This window comes from Pteropus medius, unplaced genomic scaffold (assembly GCF_902729225.1).
Source record: "Pteropus medius unplaced genomic scaffold, Ma_sr-lr_union100, whole genome shotgun sequence".
NCBI classification, from domain to species: domain Eukaryota; kingdom Metazoa; phylum Chordata; class Mammalia; order Chiroptera; family Pteropodidae; genus Pteropus; species Pteropus medius.
This window is the reverse complement of record NW_024352787.1, coordinates 13,891,997-13,911,711: the sequence shown is the minus strand read 5'-3', so window position 1 is coordinate 13,911,711 and position 19,715 is coordinate 13,891,997. Positions and strand designations below refer to the sequence as shown.

At 35.7% G+C, this 19,715-nt stretch overlaps 1 protein-coding gene across 1 annotated transcript in view; it reads right to left on the bottom strand.

Annotated features, from left to right (window-relative positions):
- BCAP29 (B cell receptor associated protein 29) overlaps positions 1-19,675 on the bottom strand; it is a 46,029-nt gene extending 26,354 nt beyond the window's left edge. Inside the window, exons 1-5 of the mRNA XM_039849039.1 lie at positions 19,535-19,675; positions 18,951-19,058; positions 13,427-13,527; positions 2,648-2,798; positions 1,322-1,457 (exon numbers count right to left, since the gene is read on the bottom strand). Of these exons, the coding sequence (XP_039704973.1) occupies positions 1,322-1,457; positions 2,648-2,798; positions 13,427-13,527; positions 18,951-19,042 (480 nt within the window). The 5' untranslated portion in view covers positions 19,043-19,058; positions 19,535-19,675. The remainder of the gene's footprint in view (positions 1-1,321; positions 1,458-2,647; positions 2,799-13,426; positions 13,528-18,950; positions 19,059-19,534) is intronic.
- Positions 19,676-19,715: the final 40 nt, after the last annotated feature.

Below are 19,715 nucleotides of genomic sequence, written 5' to 3'. Positions count from 1 at the left end.
AACAGCTTAATTTCCCAGACCTACATTTATTACAAAGGGATATTTACATGACATCTGTGAATCAATGCCTTTTCAAAACAGAACAAAACAAAGTAAAAAATAAACTGGTGCTTATTCTCTAAAAGTTTCCTTAAAAGATGCTGGTTACAATCTACACAAAGAAACATTTTTGAGTTCTGTTACTATGAAAATAGATCTTTCTTTACATTTTTGTAGTAGTGAAAATAAAGCAGACATAAAAAATAAAACAAAGGTTTTGCATAGGTGACCATGATACTGTAGTATCGAGCACAATTTTGTGAAATGAGTTTTGCCATATTTAATAGATTTTGAAAGCTTTATATTGCACTATATAATAGCTAACTCATTTAGAATTGATGAAAGGTGGTGCTTATAGTTCTTTCTATAAGAGGCTAGGCTTTAGGAGTTGGATAAGGATTTGTATTCTCTACTGTTGGACTCACAATATTTTCTGCATACATTTAACAGTGTAACAAAAGATTAACTGCATTTTATTTATGACAGATAAATAATATCGCATTATTTTAGGGATTATTTTTTCAAGAAAATCTGTTTTGATTCCAAATGGTTCCACTGATTCTTTTGTTCTAAGAAGCAGAATTAGTAAAACCTATGAGGCTTAATATGAACTAAAAATACTCAAGCTATGACATCTGACTCCTAAATTTTAAACTTAAGAAATATCCAAAGTAATTTTGTATCTTTCATTTTTCCATATGTTCTTCTTCTTCTTTTTTTGGGGGGGGGGTTGGGCAACAATACCTGATTCACATTCTCCCTGGATGGTAGAGGAAGTATAAGGTTCTCAAAGAAAGGTTACCAGCAGCATCGTCAAACTAAAGATTCTAAATATTATATGCAGTTATCAATCTACCGCAACTATTTTCCTCTGCTTCCTAAATAACTATCATTCGAAAGAAAAAACAAAACAAACAGGCTTACAAAAATAATTTAACTGAAAAGGAAATGGAAACATAGAGACTTAAAAAGACTTGCTTTAGGTTATAAAGTAAAATTAATGGTAATAAAGGAATTAAAATTCACATTCCCATACTGTTTTCTCCTTGAATCATACGAAGTAGGTCCAAAGGTGTTAATTTACTATTGAGGGAAACTTTGAGAACAAAGAAATCTAAAGGATAATAAGATGCTTTTGAAACAATCATTCTGCAGAACAGTTGCTATTTATGGTCATTTTCTGCTTCTAAATTATGAAAATGCTCTTTTTGATGCTGAAATATATCATCCTTTGGGAATATCAACAACATTTACACAAATTTTAAAAAGAAAATTTAAATACCCGTTTTAGTTTTTCATTCTCTTTCATGAATTTTTTGGCAGCCACATTAGTTTTTTCTGCTTGGGTTTCAAGTACTCCTTTGTTTGACAGTTCTTTTGCCAGCTGAGTAATAAGGGTAACCAGACGTCTTAAAACTCTAAGGAAAAAAAAAAACTTTGAAATAGTCATTGTCAAACAACTCCCTTTTAGGTATGGGTGTGGTAGAGAGATGATGTTTAGGTAGGACATATATATATTTTTTTTAATTGGAGTCTTCCAGTTAAAACATGCCTATGTCTCTCTCATTCGTTTGGAATCTTTGTTAGAAAACAAGCATTTGGAATACAGGTTCAATGGTATTTACTAATTTAATTATTTTCTTTGTAGATACCTCTAGCTGGGAGGAGCAGAAACAGAATTTTAGATAGTGTAGCAGGACCAGTAAGAGAAGTGTCTGCCTCTCCCACTTCCCCTCTATCCTCTTCTTCTCTCCCTCCCCTACCTCTCGCTCCTCTCTCTCTCTCCTCTTCCCTCTCTCTCTCTGGCCTAGTTAAAATTTTGCTATTTAAAGAGCAATGTATGAGGCTGGTCAAGCCTAGAAACTACTTGTTTGCATCTGTTTATGGGTAACTTCTATTGTTAGAAGTAGTAATTAACATCTTCAATTATTCATTCAAAAGGTATTTCCTCAGGAACTGCTAAGTGTTAAACACTGTGCTAGGCACTGGGGACATAGCAGAAAACGAGACAAAGTCCCTGCTCTCAGGTACTTTAGGTTCCAGTTGGGGAGCAAGAGTTAAAACAGTATTTAAGTACAACCATGAATGATATGCAAAAGAAAAGTACACATACAATCTATGGGAGTGTACAAGAGGACATCTACCTACTTTGTGGGGAGTGATGGTCACAGAGGCTTCCCTGAGAAAGGCACTGAAGGATGAGAAAAGTTAGTCAGGGGAAGAGGGGAAGACAAAGTGTTCTCAGCAGAAGGAAAAACAGGTATGAAGACCTTGAAGTAGGAAGGAGCTAGGTACAGAATAGAAACTCAATAAATACTTGTTGCAGGAATGAATTAACAGCGAAGGTCAGTGTGGGTGGAATGTGGTATACATGTCAGAGAAAAGTATGAGGCAAGCCTCTAAAGAGAAGCAGGGGTCAGATTATGCAGGGCTTTTGAACCTATCAAACCTGCAAACCATAACTATTGCTTGTTATTTGAGTATATATATCATCTGAGTTCTTTTATGAAGATGTTAGTATACAAAACAGTATAGAAAAAAATCTGTAGTGTCGGTTAAAAATAATGAAAACATAAATCATATTTTAAATTTTTTTTTTTTTACTCACAGCCAAAAAAATAGCGAAAATCCAGAAATGTAAAGATTTCTTTGCGACCTAAAAAGTTTCATCTGTGTATGTTCATGGGCACCAGGTCTGCCGGGTGAGCTCTTTTCAATGGAAGAAGTAGAGGAATATTTCCTTATTTCTCTCACAGCATCTATTAGAGAAAAAGAGAAAACATTACTTTTGGCTTTTATGAATATAAAATTATTAAAATGGGAAGCAGGTTTAGAATAACTGACCTAACTTTTAAATCATGGAGTTTAGATAGGGGTTCTCTTTTTGTCTTTTCCTCTACATACTTGGGAGGGTACCATGCCAAAAACAGATGCTCTGTACTTGTTTACTAGTGTAAACTTTGAATGTAACAGCATTTTTGGTTTTTACCATTCATTTGGACTCATCATCATTGTACTGTTTCTTATTTCTAGCTATACTGCAAACTATTATCCTTTACTCTTTCTATCCCTAATAAGTTGACTAAATTTTAAGCTATTGACAATAACATATAAGTCATATGCCATTACAATCAAGTCCAAGAGACTATCTTATTTCTCTTACTGTTCTAGCATTTTATTATATTTACTATTATTTAAAATTATTGAGATTTTAGAAATATTTAGTTACACTGAGATTTCCACTGGCATAGGTTTGCTAAACCTGTGGCACAGGCTCCCCACACTGACATGTAGATGGTATCTGCTACTAGAAATGTTCATACAGCTGCTCTTTTGATGCTTTCAATTCTGTTAAGTCTCAGATTCAAGGGAACCATTTCTTTTCAGTGCAAAACAGTTTTCAGATTATCAGCATCTATATTTAGTGTACTCTTAGTCACTACATCCTTGTAGGCCCTAGGGAGGGTATCAGCCTTAGATGTCTCAAAGGCCAGGTACAAACAAGTTAAATTGCTCTTTTCATGAAGCCTCCAGTATTCTTAGGAAAGAGTTATTGCCATTCAGGAAAGATTCCAGTTTGACAATGGAGTTCATTGTAACCATTATTTTATTATTTTTGTAATAGCAGCTTTACTGAGATATCCACAAATCTTAACATTTCCCTTTTTACAATGTATTAATTCAGTGGTTTTGAGTATATTCATAAAAGTTGACCAACTAATGCCACTAATTAAAGAATACTTTTGTCGACCCCCAAAAACCCCATATCCATTCTTCCCTTCCTTCACCTTCTGGTAACTACCAATATACTTTCTGTCTCTACGGATTTATTTATTCTGGACATTTTATATACTATGTGGTCTTTTGTGTCTGGCTTCCATCTGGCTTAGCATGATGCTTTTGAGGTTCATATACATTGTAGCGGCTATCAGTATACTTTGGTACTTTTTATAACTGAATGATATTCCATTATACAGATATAAAAATATACTGTATTTGGTGTATCCATTTATGAGTTGATGGACATTTGTTTCTACTTTTGGCTATTATAAATAATACTGCTTACAAACATTCATGTACATGTTTTTGTACTGACATGTGATTTCATTTTTCTTAGTATATACCTCGATGTGGAATTGCTGGGTCATATGGTAACTCTATGTTTAACTTTCTGAAAAACTTTCAAAATGTTTTCCATTTTATATCTCCACAAGCAGTGTTGGCATTCCAATTTCTCCATGTCCTTATCAACGCTTGTTATTATTGGTCTTTTTGATTACAACCATGCTAGTGGGTGTGTGAAGTAGTATCTCACTGTGGTTTTGTTTTGCATTTCTGTGATGGCCAATGATGTTGACTATCTTTTCATATTCCTACTGACCATCTGTATGTCATTTCTGGTGAAATGTCTATTGAGATTCTGAACCTATTTTTAAAATTGGGTTATTTGCCTTTTTATTTGTACTCCAAATATCATTTATAGATTTTTTTTTCAAATTGAGAATAACTTAATGGACATTCACTACATATGTCTCTTTAGTCTCTTTTAACATAAAATACTTTTTTTGTAAAGACATTAACTAAAGTGCCAGACCAATTGTTTTATAGAAGTTTACACATTCTGGATCTTGTCTGATAGTGGTGTAGTCTAATTTGTTTTTCTAATTCCTATATTTCCAGAAAACCAGAAATCAAGTATAAAGTATGATTGGATCAGGTTTAATATTTTTGGCAAGAATCCTTCATAACTGATGCCATGAAATGTTAGCACGATCTGTACTTTTTGATGCTAAATTCGATTATTGGTTTAAGATGGTATTAGTCATAGTCCTCCAGAGAAACAAAACGAACAGGATGTGCGTGTGTGTGTGTGTGTGTGTGTACGCGCGCACATGCACGCGGAAGGGGAGTGGGAATGAGTAAAGGGGGAGATATTAATTTATTTTAAGAAACTGGCTCACATGATTGAGATATAATTCACATACCATAAAAGCTTTGTTAAGTCCAAAATCTGCAGGGGCAGCTGGCAGGCTGGAGACCCAGGAAAGAGTTACTGTTTGAGTTCAAAGGCCATCTGCTCCAAAATTTTTTTGCTCAGGAAAGGTCAGTCTTTGTTCTATTAAACCTTCAAATGATTGGATGAGGCCTGCTTTACTCAAAGTCCTCTTATTTTGGTCTTAATCTTACCCAAAAAACACCTTCACTGAAATATCCAGAATAATGTTTTACCAGATATCTGGGTATTATGACTCAGCCAAGTTGACACATAAAATTAACCATCACAAGATGATTAATCAGTGGACATCAGATTTCTCACTGTAAAGATTTTATGATTCCCTTTGTAATTAGCAAATAATTTATTTTCTTTAATCTTAAAATGAGTTTAAGTTCTTCGATTTCATTCTTTTTTATGATTGTTACAGCTGTTAAGAGTTCTTTGCCTTTGCACACAAATTTTATGAGAAAGTGGTCAACTTCTACTAAAATGTTGGTTAGAATTTTGATTGGGACTGTTAAATCTATAGATCATTTTGGGGAGAATAAACATTGTAATAATATTGAGTTTTCCAAATGATGAAAATATCTTCATTTATTTCTATCTTTTAAAATTTCTTCCAGGAATGTTTTTGTAGTTTTCAGGGTGAGATCTTGTATATCTTTCATAAAGTTCATTTCTAAGGTTTTTAGACTTCTTGGTATACTCACAAAAAGAATTTTCAAAAATTTCATTTTTTAGTTGTTTACTGATTATAGTATAGAAATACAATTAATTTTTGTATGTTGACTTTGTATTTTGTGATGCCACTATATTAATTTCTTTCACATAGTTGCTTTCTTGTAGATACTTTAGGGCTTTCTAGGTAAATATGTCATCTGCAAATAAGGATTGTTTTACTTCTTTATTTGCAATCTTTATGCTATTTTTTTTTTAACTTGACTTATTATCATCCTGGTTAGGACATCTATTACTTATTAAATAAAATAGTGAAAGCAAATATCCTTCCTTTGTTCCTAATCTTATGGAGGAAACTTTCGATACTTAATTAAGGATGATGTTAATCCTAGGGTTTTTTTTTTTTTTTTGTAAATGCTCTTCATCAGAATGAGGATGTTTCCATCTATTTCTAATTTGCTAACCCTTTTAATCTGATATTTCTATTATTGTGAAATGATTAAAATAGGTCTAGTTAACATTCATTACCATATATAGTTATAGAATTTTTTTGTGGTGTGAACTTTTAGATCTACTCTCTTAGTAACTTTCAAATATACAATATAGTGTTAACTCATGTTGTACATTACATCCCCATGACTTATTTTATACCTGGAAGTTTGTACCTTTTGACCCCCTTTACCCTCTATTCCCTGCCTCTGGTAACCACCAATTGTTTCTCTGTATCTTTTTTTTTTTTAATTTGATTTCAGATTTCACATATAAATGAGATCATATGGTATTTGTCTTTGTCTGACTTATTTAACTTAGCATAACATCTTCAAGATCTATCCATTCATGTTGCCACAAATGGCAAGATTTCATTCATTTTTAATGGCTGAATAATTATCTATCTAATCTATCAATCATCTCACATTTTCTTTGTTCATTCATCCGTCCATGGATATTTAGGCTGTCTCTATATCTTGGCTACTGTAAGTAATACTGTAGTGAACGCGGGGTACATATATCTTTCTAAGTTAGTGTTTTCCTTTTCTTCAGATAAATAACCAGAAATGGAACTGAAAATATTTCTACTTCTAATTTTCTGAGGAACCTCCATACTGTTTTCCATAGTGGTTGCACCAATTTACATTCCCATCAATAGTGCACAAGGGTTTCCTGTTCTCCACAGCCTCACCAGCATTTGTTATCTTTTGTCCTTTTTATGAGCTATTCTAACAGGTGAGGTGATAGATAGCTCTTTGTGGTTTTGATTTGCATTTCCCTGATGACTAGTCACACTGAGCATCTTTTCATGTACCTGTCAGCCATATGTATGTCTGTTTTAGAAAAATGTCTATTCAGATTTTGTACCCATTTTTTTCTTTTTCTTTTTTTGCTATTGAGCTGCATGAATTCTTTATATATTTTGGGCATTAACCCTTTATCAGATATGATATGTTATATTTTGGGCATTAACCCTTTATCAGATATGATATGTAAATATTTTCTTCCATTTAGTAAGTTGCCTTTTCATTTTGTTGATGGTTTCCTTTGTTGTGTAGAAGCTTTTTAATTTGATGTAGTCCTACTTGTTGATTTTTGCTTTTGTTGCCTTTGCTTTTGGTGTCAAATCCAAAAAATCATTGCCAAAAATGATGTCAGGGAGCTTACCAGCTATGTTTTCTTCGGAGTTTTATGGTTCCAGGTCTTAAGTTCAAGTTTTTAATCCATTTTAATTTTTGTATATGGTGTTAAGATGGTGGTCCAGTTCCATTCTTTTGCCTGTGGCTATCAAGTTTTCCCAACACCACTTTCCCCATTGTATATTCTTGGCTCTTCTGTGGTAAATTAATTGACGATATATGTGTGGGTGTATTTCTGGACTCTCTATTCTGTTCCATTGATCTGTTTTCATGTCATCACACTGTTGATTACTATTGCTTTGTAATATAGTTTGAAATCGGGTAGTGTGATGTCCCCAGCTTTGTTCTTTCTAAAGATTGCTTTGGCTATTTGGGATCTTTTCTGGTTCCACACAAATTTCAGGATTGCTTGTTCTATTTCTGTGAAAAATGTCATTGAAATTTTGATACGGACTAGTAACCACTACCAGAGGGTAGCGGGTAGAGGGTAGGGAGAATGCGGGAGGTAGAAGGGGGGAAAAATTTTAAATAATTTCTTCGATTAAAAGATAAAAAAAAAATGAGAATTTATAAAAAGAAAAAAAAAAAAGAAATTTTGATATGGATTGCACGGAATATGCAAATAGCCCTGGGTAGTAAAAACAGTTTAACAATATTAGTTCTTCCATGAGCACAAAATTTCTTTCCATTTATTTGTGTCTTCAATTTATTTTACCAACGTCTTAGTTTTCAGCATACAGGTCTTTCACCTCTTTGGTTAAATTTATTACTATGTATTTTATTCTTTTTAATGCAATTACAAATGAGATTTTCTTAATTTCTGTTTCTGATAGTTTGTTATTAGCATATAGAACTACAACAGATTGTTATATATTGATGTTGTATCCTGCAACTTTACTGAATTCATTTATTAGTTCTAACAGATTTTTTTGTGGCGGGGGGCGTTGAAGTCTTTAGGGCTATCTATATCTGTATAGAGACAGATTTCTATATCACGTCATCTACAATAGTGACAATTTTACTTCTTCCTTTCCAATTGGGATGCTTTCATTTCTTTTTCTTGCTTAATTATTCTGGCTAGGTCTTCCAATATTATGCGGAATAAAAATGGCAAGAGTAGCTGTCCTTGTCTGGTTTCTGATCTTATAGGAAAAGCTTTCAGCTTTTGACTGTTGAGTATGATGTAAGCTGGGGGCTCAGCATATAAGGCCTTTATTATGTTGAGGTATGTTTGCCTCTATTCCCACTTTGCTGAGAGCTTTTATCATAAATGAATGTTGAATTTAGTCAAATGCTTTTTCTGCATCTAGAGATCAATCTATGATTTTTATTGCTAACTTTTTTTTAAATCATAAATATTCTTAAGGTAGAAACTAAGATCATTAATTTTAACTCTTCTTTTTCTAATAAACATTCAAAGCTATAAATTTTCTTCGGAGCAGTGCTTTATTATTCTACATATTTTGATATATTGTATTTTGTTATTTAGTTAAAATATTTTCTCTTTTGACTTTGAGTTCTTTGACCCATGGAATACTGACAAGTGTCTTGTCTGATACCTAAACACGTGGAGTTCTTCCAGGTATATGTTATTGATTTCTCTTTTACATACTCTGCATGTTCTTCTGTAATTTATTGACTTACTTTATGGTCCAGAAATTAGTATATCTTGGTGAACATAGTGTCTTCATGTGTCCGTGCCAAGATTATCTATATTCTACAGCTGTTGGGAGTGACTTGATTTTTACACTTTCATGGCTGCTTTGGTTTTAATTTTAATTATAGTAAATTCCTAATTCCTTGAATAGAGTCTGTATTCCTAAGGAGCAGTCTTCTGTGATTTTAGTGGAAAGGTCCAAGGTCTTTACTATGGACTTCTAACTTAATGGAATTGAAACTCTAAACTCAGTTTCTCTTTGGTAGGTAGCAGCTAAAATTTCTGCTCAGCTCTTTCAGCTTTTTGGCTGCTACTTTCCAGTGAGCTCCTTGAAATCTTCCCTATACATCCATGGTTCAAGATTCAACCAAGGATTTGAGGCGTGTTTATATGCAGATTTTGGGATTCACTTTCTGAGGCTTTTTCTTGTCTTGGATATCTTCTCTTAATTTCCAGCCTCTCTGACCTCTGATACTTTTAGCCAGTAAAGACCGTGGCTTTCTGCTTTGAGTTCTAGCTGACCATGCCACATGGACTGAGAATTGCCTTTAGAGGAAAAGCTATATAAATGTGATTACACTCAGTGTGATTCTTTCTTTCAAGCTTTGCTTTCCCTCCAGTTTCCATCTGCTTTGGGTTACTCTTGTAGGCCTTCAAATACTTTTTTTCATATCTTGTCTAGGCTTCATAATTGTTATCAAAGGAGGGTTAATCTAACACAAGCTATTTTGCCATTACCAAAACTAGAACTCCTAGTCTTTTAAGAAATTATTTTAAAAAATTTATCATGGTGAAATTCACATAACATAAAACTAACCATTTTAAAGCAAACAATTTAGGGGCATTTAGTATGTTCACAATGTTGTACAACCATCATCTCTATCTAATCCCAAGTCATTTCCATCACTCCAAAATTAAAAAAAAAATTAACTTTTTGATTTTATATTTGTATGCCATTTCTATTAGTGAAAATCTTAGTTTCCAATACCATTAACATACTTACTGATTTGCTTTATGCTGCAATATACAGTTTTTAAATTGCTAACAATGAAACTATGTGAAGTTTTAGATTTCTTTGCAATCACTTTTGTTTTTAGAATATATCCCACCACGGAGGTAGAGAGGACTCTAGTCAACAGTTAGTTAAAACAATTATTTTCTCTGTCATATGTTACCAATCTTATATAATATGCAGTTTATTTTCAATTTTAGAATTTGCTTTTTTCTAGCTTCATAAAATTTGAAGTTTTCTTTCTTTAAATTCTCAAATAGTAATATCTGTTTTTTTGAAAGTGGTGAAATTTCTGGCAAAATTACTTGGTTTTATGCTTTCCTGGGGGATGGGGGGAGGTAGCTTTCTGATAACTTCCTATAGTTCTTTATGAAAACTGGCCTAATTAAATTTTCTATATCTATTGGTATTCATTTGGTCAATTACATTTTTTGGCAAAATTACCCATTCCATTAAGGTTTTCAAATTTGTTTGCACAGAGGTATATAAAGTAGTCTCTTAAATTATCTTTTTAAAATTTATTTTGTCTTAATGGCCATTTCTCAGATTGCCTCACTATTATAGTAAGCATTCCAACCACTACAAAACAGCTAAAAGAACATAGTATTTATGAGTTATTTTGAGCAGGCCAGAGGAACCAAATAGTGCTATGAAGGGCTATCATGCTTGTGATTCAGCTTCTTTTGCAATTAAATGGGCAAAATACTCCTGGATCTTTATGCAGAAATACTGAAGATTAACTAATAATGTCAAAGAAGTTTATAAATGTAAATGGTCATACAAATCCACCCACAGAATGAATCATCTGTATAATAAAGAGGCGAGTATATCTGAAAAGTAGAATAGGGGAATTAATAAGGAGAGAGTGTGACATACAGTAGATTTTCTATCAGGAAATAGGCTTTTTTTGTAGAAACTTTGAAATTCCCGGAATGCATTTCTAGTGACACTAACCATATTCCTGGGTTTCCTGCTTCCTTTCTGCCTATTCCCACCTGTGAAAGCACACACAGATGCACACACGCTTTTGAGTTAGTATTGGTGCTAGGAATATAAACATCTTGTAATTATTACCTTATTAGCAATAATCAACAAGAAAATGAAATAAGTTTCAAATTAAGCTTGAGTAACCCACTAGTTGTACATTATTCTAGTGGATGAGAACACTGGACTAAGTACTTTATATATGCTACCACATTTAAACCTAACACTTCAATGAAGTAAATGTCATTCTTCTATTCTGAGATGTAACACTCAAGCTTAAAGGATAAGTCCCTGTCTGTTTGCCTCTTTCATCCATGGTTAAAGCTCTTGCATCAACTATCTATTATTTCCCTATTCTCTGGGAATTACCGACTCTGCCCACAGATGTAGGTTCCAGCTAGTAGTCATTTTTGTGACTCCAACCTCTGGCCACAGCTTACCAGATGAGAGTTGGATACCTGGTCTAGCTGGTCTGATTTTTTCCCCTTAGAATTGGAATTTGGAATCAGAAATGCCTAAGTAATCCTTGCATATTGCTGGAGTGATAACTTGGCAGCTGTGTGGTGCCCATTTTCTGTGTTGGCAATTGAGGATGAAAATACATGGAAATGAGGAAGAATGAAGAACATAGACCCAGGGGGAAATGCAGGGACAGAAAAAGGACACTTCAGTTCTGAGGACTAGTCCCTCTCTGGAATTTGGCTTCCTTCCTTCTCTGGAGTACTCTGAAACAACCCTTTATTTCATTATAAATTCCCTTTCCTCATATGGATATGTGGCAGTTTGCAGTAGTAATTCTTGTGATAAATTTTAGAGTTAGGAGATCACAACACATTTTAGAGCTAGTAGAAGCTCCAGAAATTATTTCCTTCTCTCCCTTTATCTTGCAAATGCATAAACTGAACTAAGAGGAAATGCTATTCCAAATGTCATTTAGTTAGCTGGTGGCAAAGTTGAAACCCAATTTCCTTATTTTTTACGAGCTTAGTGTTATTTCTTACATGGCTGGAAATTCATAACATTAACATAATGTACCATGAGACAAATACTGACATTTTTAAATGAGGCAGAAACCTGTTCATACTCTGATACAATTAGCTACTCATATCTATTCACACCAGTTGGTCTCAGTTTCACAAAGAGAATTCCACTTCAGAGGCTGGTGTTATAAACCTGGGAAACATTTTCTCACAAAATAGTGGAATACATGGTGGTTATGGTTCCATGTTGGCCCTTGTAAAACTTAATGCACAACAACTCTGAGGGAATTCTGAGGGAAAACATATGTGTATCAAAAGCTCAAGTGCCAGGAAGTAGCTGGGTGATCAGACAAGTTACTTAATTCTTTAAGCTCAGCTACTTCTTCTAAAAAATATAATTATTTATCTCATGGGATTTCTGGTTTGATAAGAACAATAAAGGTTTACTTCTAATTTCTAAGATACTTGTTATTACAAAAATTTCGAACATGCTGAAAAACCAGTGTAAGAAACACCCATATTTCACCACCTAGATTCAATAATTGCTAACATTTCCCCATATTTGCTTTATCTTTTTTTAACCATTTGAAAGTAAGTTGAAAATATCATGACACTTTATTTCTAAATATTTTAGCATGCAGCTCCTAAGAATAATGACATAGTCGCATATAACTTGTGCTGATAATTTTCTCTGTGAAAGGGTAGATAGTGAATGTTTTAGGCCATACAGTGTCTGTTACAATGACTCTACCCTGTAGCTATCCATGGAAACATGCATAGACAATACATAAACAAATGAGCATGATTACATTCGAATAAAACTTTAATTTCAAAAACTGGCATATAGTTATGCTGTATAACGACGACAATGCTACTACAAATGAGGTTAACAAAAATTCCCTAATATTATCTAACAACCAGTTCATATCCAAATTTTTGCAGCAGTCCCCATATGTCTGTGTTCTTAGTTAACTGGGATCCAATCAAGATTCATATCCTGCATCTAAGACTCCTTTTGAGGGCCTAATGGTTCTATTTCTCTATGCTTCCCTAAGCACCAGCTAAGCCCCTGGTGCTTGGGACACCACAGTAACAAAGAACTGTATAACTGGTAACTCTGAAAAGTGGGCTATGCATTGGTATATTTAAATTTTAAAACAACTTAAAAGAGGTTAAGAGCTATTGCACTCTGCTGAAATTTATGTTTCTGCATATATTATGGTAACATCTATCAACTATCGATATATCAATATTTGCTCTATACACTGGCAATATACTACACAAAGTCAACTGTATGTTAATAGCAACATCAAATTAATTAAAAATCAATAAATTCATTAATAAAAACTAGGGTAAGCTTATTTAAAGGCGGTATCTAGTACTCCAGTACTTAACATAACTAGAAACAGTCTAGTAACCTAGTACTTACCAATCTAGTAATTTAGTACTCACCTAGAAACAGAACAATCAATAGGACTATAATAGTAAGGAAAGCTTTGTTCCAGAAAGTTGCAATTTTACCCCAGACATTAAATGAAAAAATCTTCTGCCATCTGTAACGCAATACAATTACATTAGGTATAAAAAAATCAAAAGAATGTTTTGAAATATTTTCTAAATACTGAATTAACATTTTGGTAATTATGTAGTGAGTAAAAAGAATTACAGCAGTTTAATTTTTTATGTCATATCAGAGAATTATCAATTCATAAGAAAGTCTCATAAAATAAAGAACAATTTCTTTTAAATTTAATAACCTGACATTTGACTATCTTCTATCTGGTGGTTCAAATATTCTACAGTGAACTAACTTTTAAAGGAAAGATATATGATCAAACTCTTAAAAAGGAATTCTTATAGTAAAATATTATATTGCTGATATAAGCTATCATTCTCTTTCCCCTAATCAGGGTAACAACTCAGAAGTAACAAAGATCTCTTGGTCTAACAATTAGAAACATTTGAGGAGTAGGGGGACACACACACACACAGGTAGTAAATACTTAACTTTAAAAACAACTTAAAAAAAGTTTTTCTTTAAAATTAGGACTAATTATTAACCAATAGGTTTTGAAAACAACTTTAAGTAATGGCTTGAAATTGGTGAGGAGAGGAAGACAGATATAGATGAAGTAGTTTCTTTTGCCTCTATGCTCAATTCCAAGAATACTATTCAAATTTTAAATTGCAAAGATTTTATATTTTTAGAAAGAGAACATAAGTGGTAATACCTTGATCTTGGTCCAAATGTAAATGAACATTTCAAGAGCCAGTATAAAAAGAAAAACAAGAGACCCCCTACAGGGAACAACTACCGGTTTATAATAAGACTCAATTCAAGAAAGAGCTAATGTTAGCTACTACATATTGAATCCTTACTGTACTATCGTTCTAAGCACTTTTACATGTTTTAGCTAATTTAATCACCACAATTACTATATGAGGTGGATAGTAGATTAGTTCCATTTTACAAATGGGGAAACTGACCAGAGAGTTATTTATCAATAACTTGCCCAAGGTCACACAGTAACATGCAGAGTTGGGATATAAACTCAGGCAGTCTGACCTCTGAGTGTGTCTAACTCGTGGATTATGTGAGAACAGAGAGCCAAATGAAATAAAAACTGAAGCCTTTTCTTTGAAGATTATGGCGATACACATAAAAAAGATAAAAAAGATGTGGATATAGAGGTTCCAATTAAGAAGGTGGAGCAGGTAAATAAATGCCTGCTTGCTCTTATGACCACATCAAAATTACAACTAAACTACAGAACAAGATTCTAGCTGAACAGAAGGATATACATAAGAAGCCATCTTGAGACTGAAAGGAGGGGGAGAGACTCGAATGAACTGGTTCCATACCCACATGAGGTGTTAAAAATTGGGAGGGATATCTTGGCTTTGGAGGTCTCCCAAGTACCAAGGGGTCCGAGCCCCACATCAGTCTCCCAAGCCCAAGGTTCTAGTGTCAGGAAGAGTAGTCCCCACACTTCTGACTGTGAAAACCAGGGAGATTGTGGCTGAGTGAGATCAAGGCTGCTGGAGTCCCAGGCATCCTTCTTAAAGGACCTATGCATGGACTTACTGACAGATGCACTCGCTCTGAACTCCATTGCTGAGACTGTACCTCAAAAGGCATGAGGCACATACAAGGAGGAACTAAACTGTCTGGCTTCAGGGCAAGGGCTAGAGGGGCAGCTCTCTCCCAGACAGAGTACTGACAGAAGTCATTGTTCCTTGGTTGATCCCTCTCCTCTCCCTGCATGCAGACACAGGCAGGCACCATGTCTGAGTCTCTATCAAACTGGCTAACACCAGTTGCCATGCCCTGAGACCGTGCCCCACCCCACTTGCAGGACCACTCAAGCCACTTCTAGTGGCTTTTCCATACAAACAGCCTGTCTTGGCTAAGGTTCATAAACCTCAAACAAGCAGCATCAGGCCTCTGCATGCCCCATACCTCTTGCTAAGCAACCCCAAGCCCGGCACTAGTGCCAGCCAGCCTCAGTCGGCAGCTTAGCTTCTCCTAGGCACCTCCAAGCCCAGCACAAGTGGCAACCATCTGTAAGTCACTTTGCAGCTCAAACAAGTTGCCCCAGACAGTGCATAGGCAGCAGCTGACTTTGGTCTGCACCAGAGCCCCTCCCAAGAGGCCCTAGGACCAATAAACCTGGTGGCTAGCTTCAGACCACACCAGAGTACCATCCGACCACCTCCACAAATGACACATCCAAAGGGCAAACTGGGCAGGCACCAAAGCCCTGCTAAAACAAATCTTGCTCTATATAGCCAGCTGCCGCACAAGAGTTCCTCCACTGTAGTCACAGCTAGTCCTTACAACCAATCAGTTTGAGGGTCTATCTCTCCCACTGACATGGCAACAGCAACCAAGGCTCAACGACAACAGGAGGGCACACATAATCCACACAAGGTACACAACTGGAGCACCCAGCTCAGGTGACCAGGGAGACTGTGCCATTGGACCCCACAGGACTCCTACTACATAAGGCCACTTTACTAAGACCAGGAGACATAACACCTCTACCTAATACATAGAAACAAACAGGGAGGCAGTCAAAATGGGGAGACAAAGAAACATGTCCCAAATGAAGGAACAGAACAAAGCTCCAGAAAAAAAAAAAACACAAAAAAACAAAAACCTAAACGAAATAGAGAAGCAATCTACCCAATGCAGAGTTCAAAACACTGGTTATAAGGACACTCAATGATCTCAGTGAGAACTTCAACAAAGAGACAGGAAACATAAAAATGGAGATAGAAAACATAAAAAAGAACCAGTCAGAAGCGAAGAATATAATAACTGAAATAAAGAACACATTAGAAGGAATCAACAGTAAATTAGATGAAACAGAGAATCCAATCAGTGATTTGGAAAATAAATTGCAGAAAATATCCGATTACAACAGCAATAAGAAAAACGAATCCAAAAAAATGAGGAGTGTTTAAGGAACCTCTGGGACAACATCAAGCATACCAATATTTGTATCATAGAGGTACAACAAGAAGAGAGCGAGCAAGGAGTTGAAAACCTATTTGAAGAAATAACAAAAAACTTCCCTAACCTGGCAAAGGAAATAGACATACAAGCCCAAGAAGTGGAGAGAGTCCCAAACAAGTTGAACCCAGAGGCCCACACCAGGACACATTTTAACCATAATTAAAATGCCAAAGGTTAAAGGTTAAGAGAAAATCTTAAAAGCAGCAGGAGAAAAACATTTAGTTACCTACAAAGGAGCTCCCATAAGACTGTCAGCTGATTTCTCAACAGAAACTTTGCAGGCCAGAAGACACTGAAACGAAATACTCAGTGATGAAAAGCAAGGACCTACAACCAAGATTACTCTACCTAGCAAAGCTATCATTTAGAATCAAAAGACAGATAAAGAGCTTCCCCAACAAGAAAATGCTAAAGGAGTTCATCACCACCAAACTAGTATTACAAGAAATGTTAAAGAAAATTCTTTAAGAAGAAAAAAAAAGATAAAAAATATGAATACTAAAATGGAAATAACTACATATCAACAATCACTTAAATGTAAATGGATTAAATGCTCTAATCAAAGACATAGGACAGCTGAATAAATAAGAAAACAAGACCCTTACATATGCTGCCTGCAAGAGACTCACTTCAGCTCTAAAGACACACACAGACTGAAAGTAAAGGGATAGAAAAAGATATTTCATGAAAATAGAAAGAAACAAACAAAAGCTAGGGTAGCAATATTTATACCAGACAAAACAGACTTTAAAATGAGGGCTATGATAAGAGACAAAGAAGGATCCAGTAATCAAACTTTTGGGTATTTACCCAAAGAAACCCAAAGCACTACTTCAAAGAGACATGTGAATCCATATGTTCATTGAAGCATTATTTACTATAGCCAAGATATGGACGCAATCTGGGTGTTCATCAATGGATAAAGAAGTAGTAGTACTTATATACGAAAGTATATTTCTCAGCCATAAAAAAAGAATGAAATCTTGCCATCTGCAACAACATGGATGGACCTGGAGGGTGTTGTGTTAAGGAAGTCAGACAGAGAAAGACAAATGCCATATAATTTCACTTATATGTGAAATCTAAAGAACAAAATAAACTAACAAAATGAAACAGACTCAGATACAAAGAACAAACTGGTGATTGCCAGATGGTTGCGAGTGTGTGTGTGTGTGTGTGTGTGTGTGTGTGTGAAAAATGGGAAGGAATTAAGAAGCACAAACTGGTAGTTATGAAACAGTCATGGGGTTTAGAGTATAGCATAAGGATTATAGTTAATAATATTGTAACAACTGTGTATGGTGTCAGATGGGTATTTGATTTACTGGAGTGATCAGTTCCTAAGTTATATAGATGTCTAATCACTATGCTGTACACCTAAAATTAATGTTGTATGTCAACTGTAATGGAAAACAACAACAAAGATGTGGATACATACCATAAGGACATATTGTAAATGATTATATGTACAAATATGCCATATTTTCTTATGTATATGAAGGTATATTTATAAAATATGTGTACAGATACACAATCTATCAAATTGCTACATAACCAGGATAGGAAAAAAATTATATTTGACAGGAAGAAAAAGATCCATAATTCATGTATCATTTTGATAGATAAAAGACCAATTGACAAAAATATTTTTGCTTTCAAATTCTTACAAATACTACTTAAAATCTAAATGGTGTTATTAAGGATTTTAAACAAAATCAAGAGGACGAGTGGTAGGGTGATGAAGAACACTAGCTTGAAAGCCGGATTCTTGTCTGGAATCTGCCTGGATTGCCCAGATTACCCAGGTCAGACTACTTACCCTGTAGAATGAGTGGGCTGGATAAAACTATGTCTAAGGCCCCTTCCTATAGTATGGTTCGATTTTTTTCTTTAGTAAGGAAGAAAAAAGTGATGGCATAGCTGATAGACAAAGACACAAATGAATAGAAATTCAGGTAGGTAAGAAGCAAGTTAAGAGTTGTGAAAGACTACCTGAACCCTGAGCAAAGGTAAAAGCTTTCACAAGTCTTTTCCAGTCATGGGCTCTTACCAAACTTCAGTAGGTTATCTCCAGGATTTCGCTAACGCGAGATTTTTTTTTTTTTTTTTTAATGCCATGTGTATGAACAAATGTATTGCGACATTTTTATTACTAGTGTATTTCACCATTCATACTAGCAAGTTTCTGGATGTAGAACTGAATTCCCAATAAGTGGATTATTACAGGGGTAAAATGAGCCAATGCTTTGATTAAAATACTTGGTACTTAAAGACCTTGTAAGGTCCTTTACTAAGAAACTAATGCTAATGTATGGTTCTGATACTTTTCATATTCAGCACTTTTAACATGTATTCATTGTGTGGGGGAAAAAAGTAGTAAAATTACCATTAAACATTAAACACTAAGCAGTCTAAGGGAGCTACTAATTTATTATTAACAATTGGGAGGTTTCCTACCTCTGAGGAGGAATAAAAGGTAGACAGAAGATTAAAATGAGTCCTATTTCAGCATAAAGAAAGGTTGCAACTGCCGCCCATTGGAGTGTCATTTTTTTCTCTTCACACCTAAATAGAGAAACACTTATTTTACTTTGCTGCCTTTCAAAGAAAACTGATTTAAAGACTCCCGGGGGGCGATTTTCGTTCAGGGGTTTTACAGCGTCCGACCTTCCCCTGACTGGAGGCGCCAGTCGTTAAGCAGGGGCGGGAAGGGGGAAGGGTGGGGGGACGGTCAGGTGGCCAGAGGCGAGTGTCTCCACCTCCCCGGAGAGCCGTGCGCAACTAGCGAGGCGGCCTGCGCGGCGCCAAGGACGTGCTTTTCGGCCAGCTACGCAGCGACAACTCCCCAACGCCAGCCTCCACTAACGCCCGCATCTGGGGACCCTCCCGCTTGGCGAATGCGCAGCGGGCCCTAGACCAACGCCTTGGGGGAAGGGTCTGCTGCCCGAGGCTCAACCGCGGAGAGCGGCGCGACCCCGCGCGGCCTTGCGCTCCACGGCGCCTCGGAGACCGCGGCCGCCCGCGTTCTCTCCCGGTCTTACCCAGTTTGCGGCCCGCCTGGTTCCCGGCGCTGCTCCGCGGCCGCCAACGCGCGTGACGTCAGACGCCACGGCGGGGGGAGCGGAGGGAGGTGGGGAAGAGTGCCCCACCCCCACCGGCTTCCCACTCCGCTAAGTGTGTTGGTCCTCGCGGGTGTCGTAGGCGGTGCTAATACCTCGATTA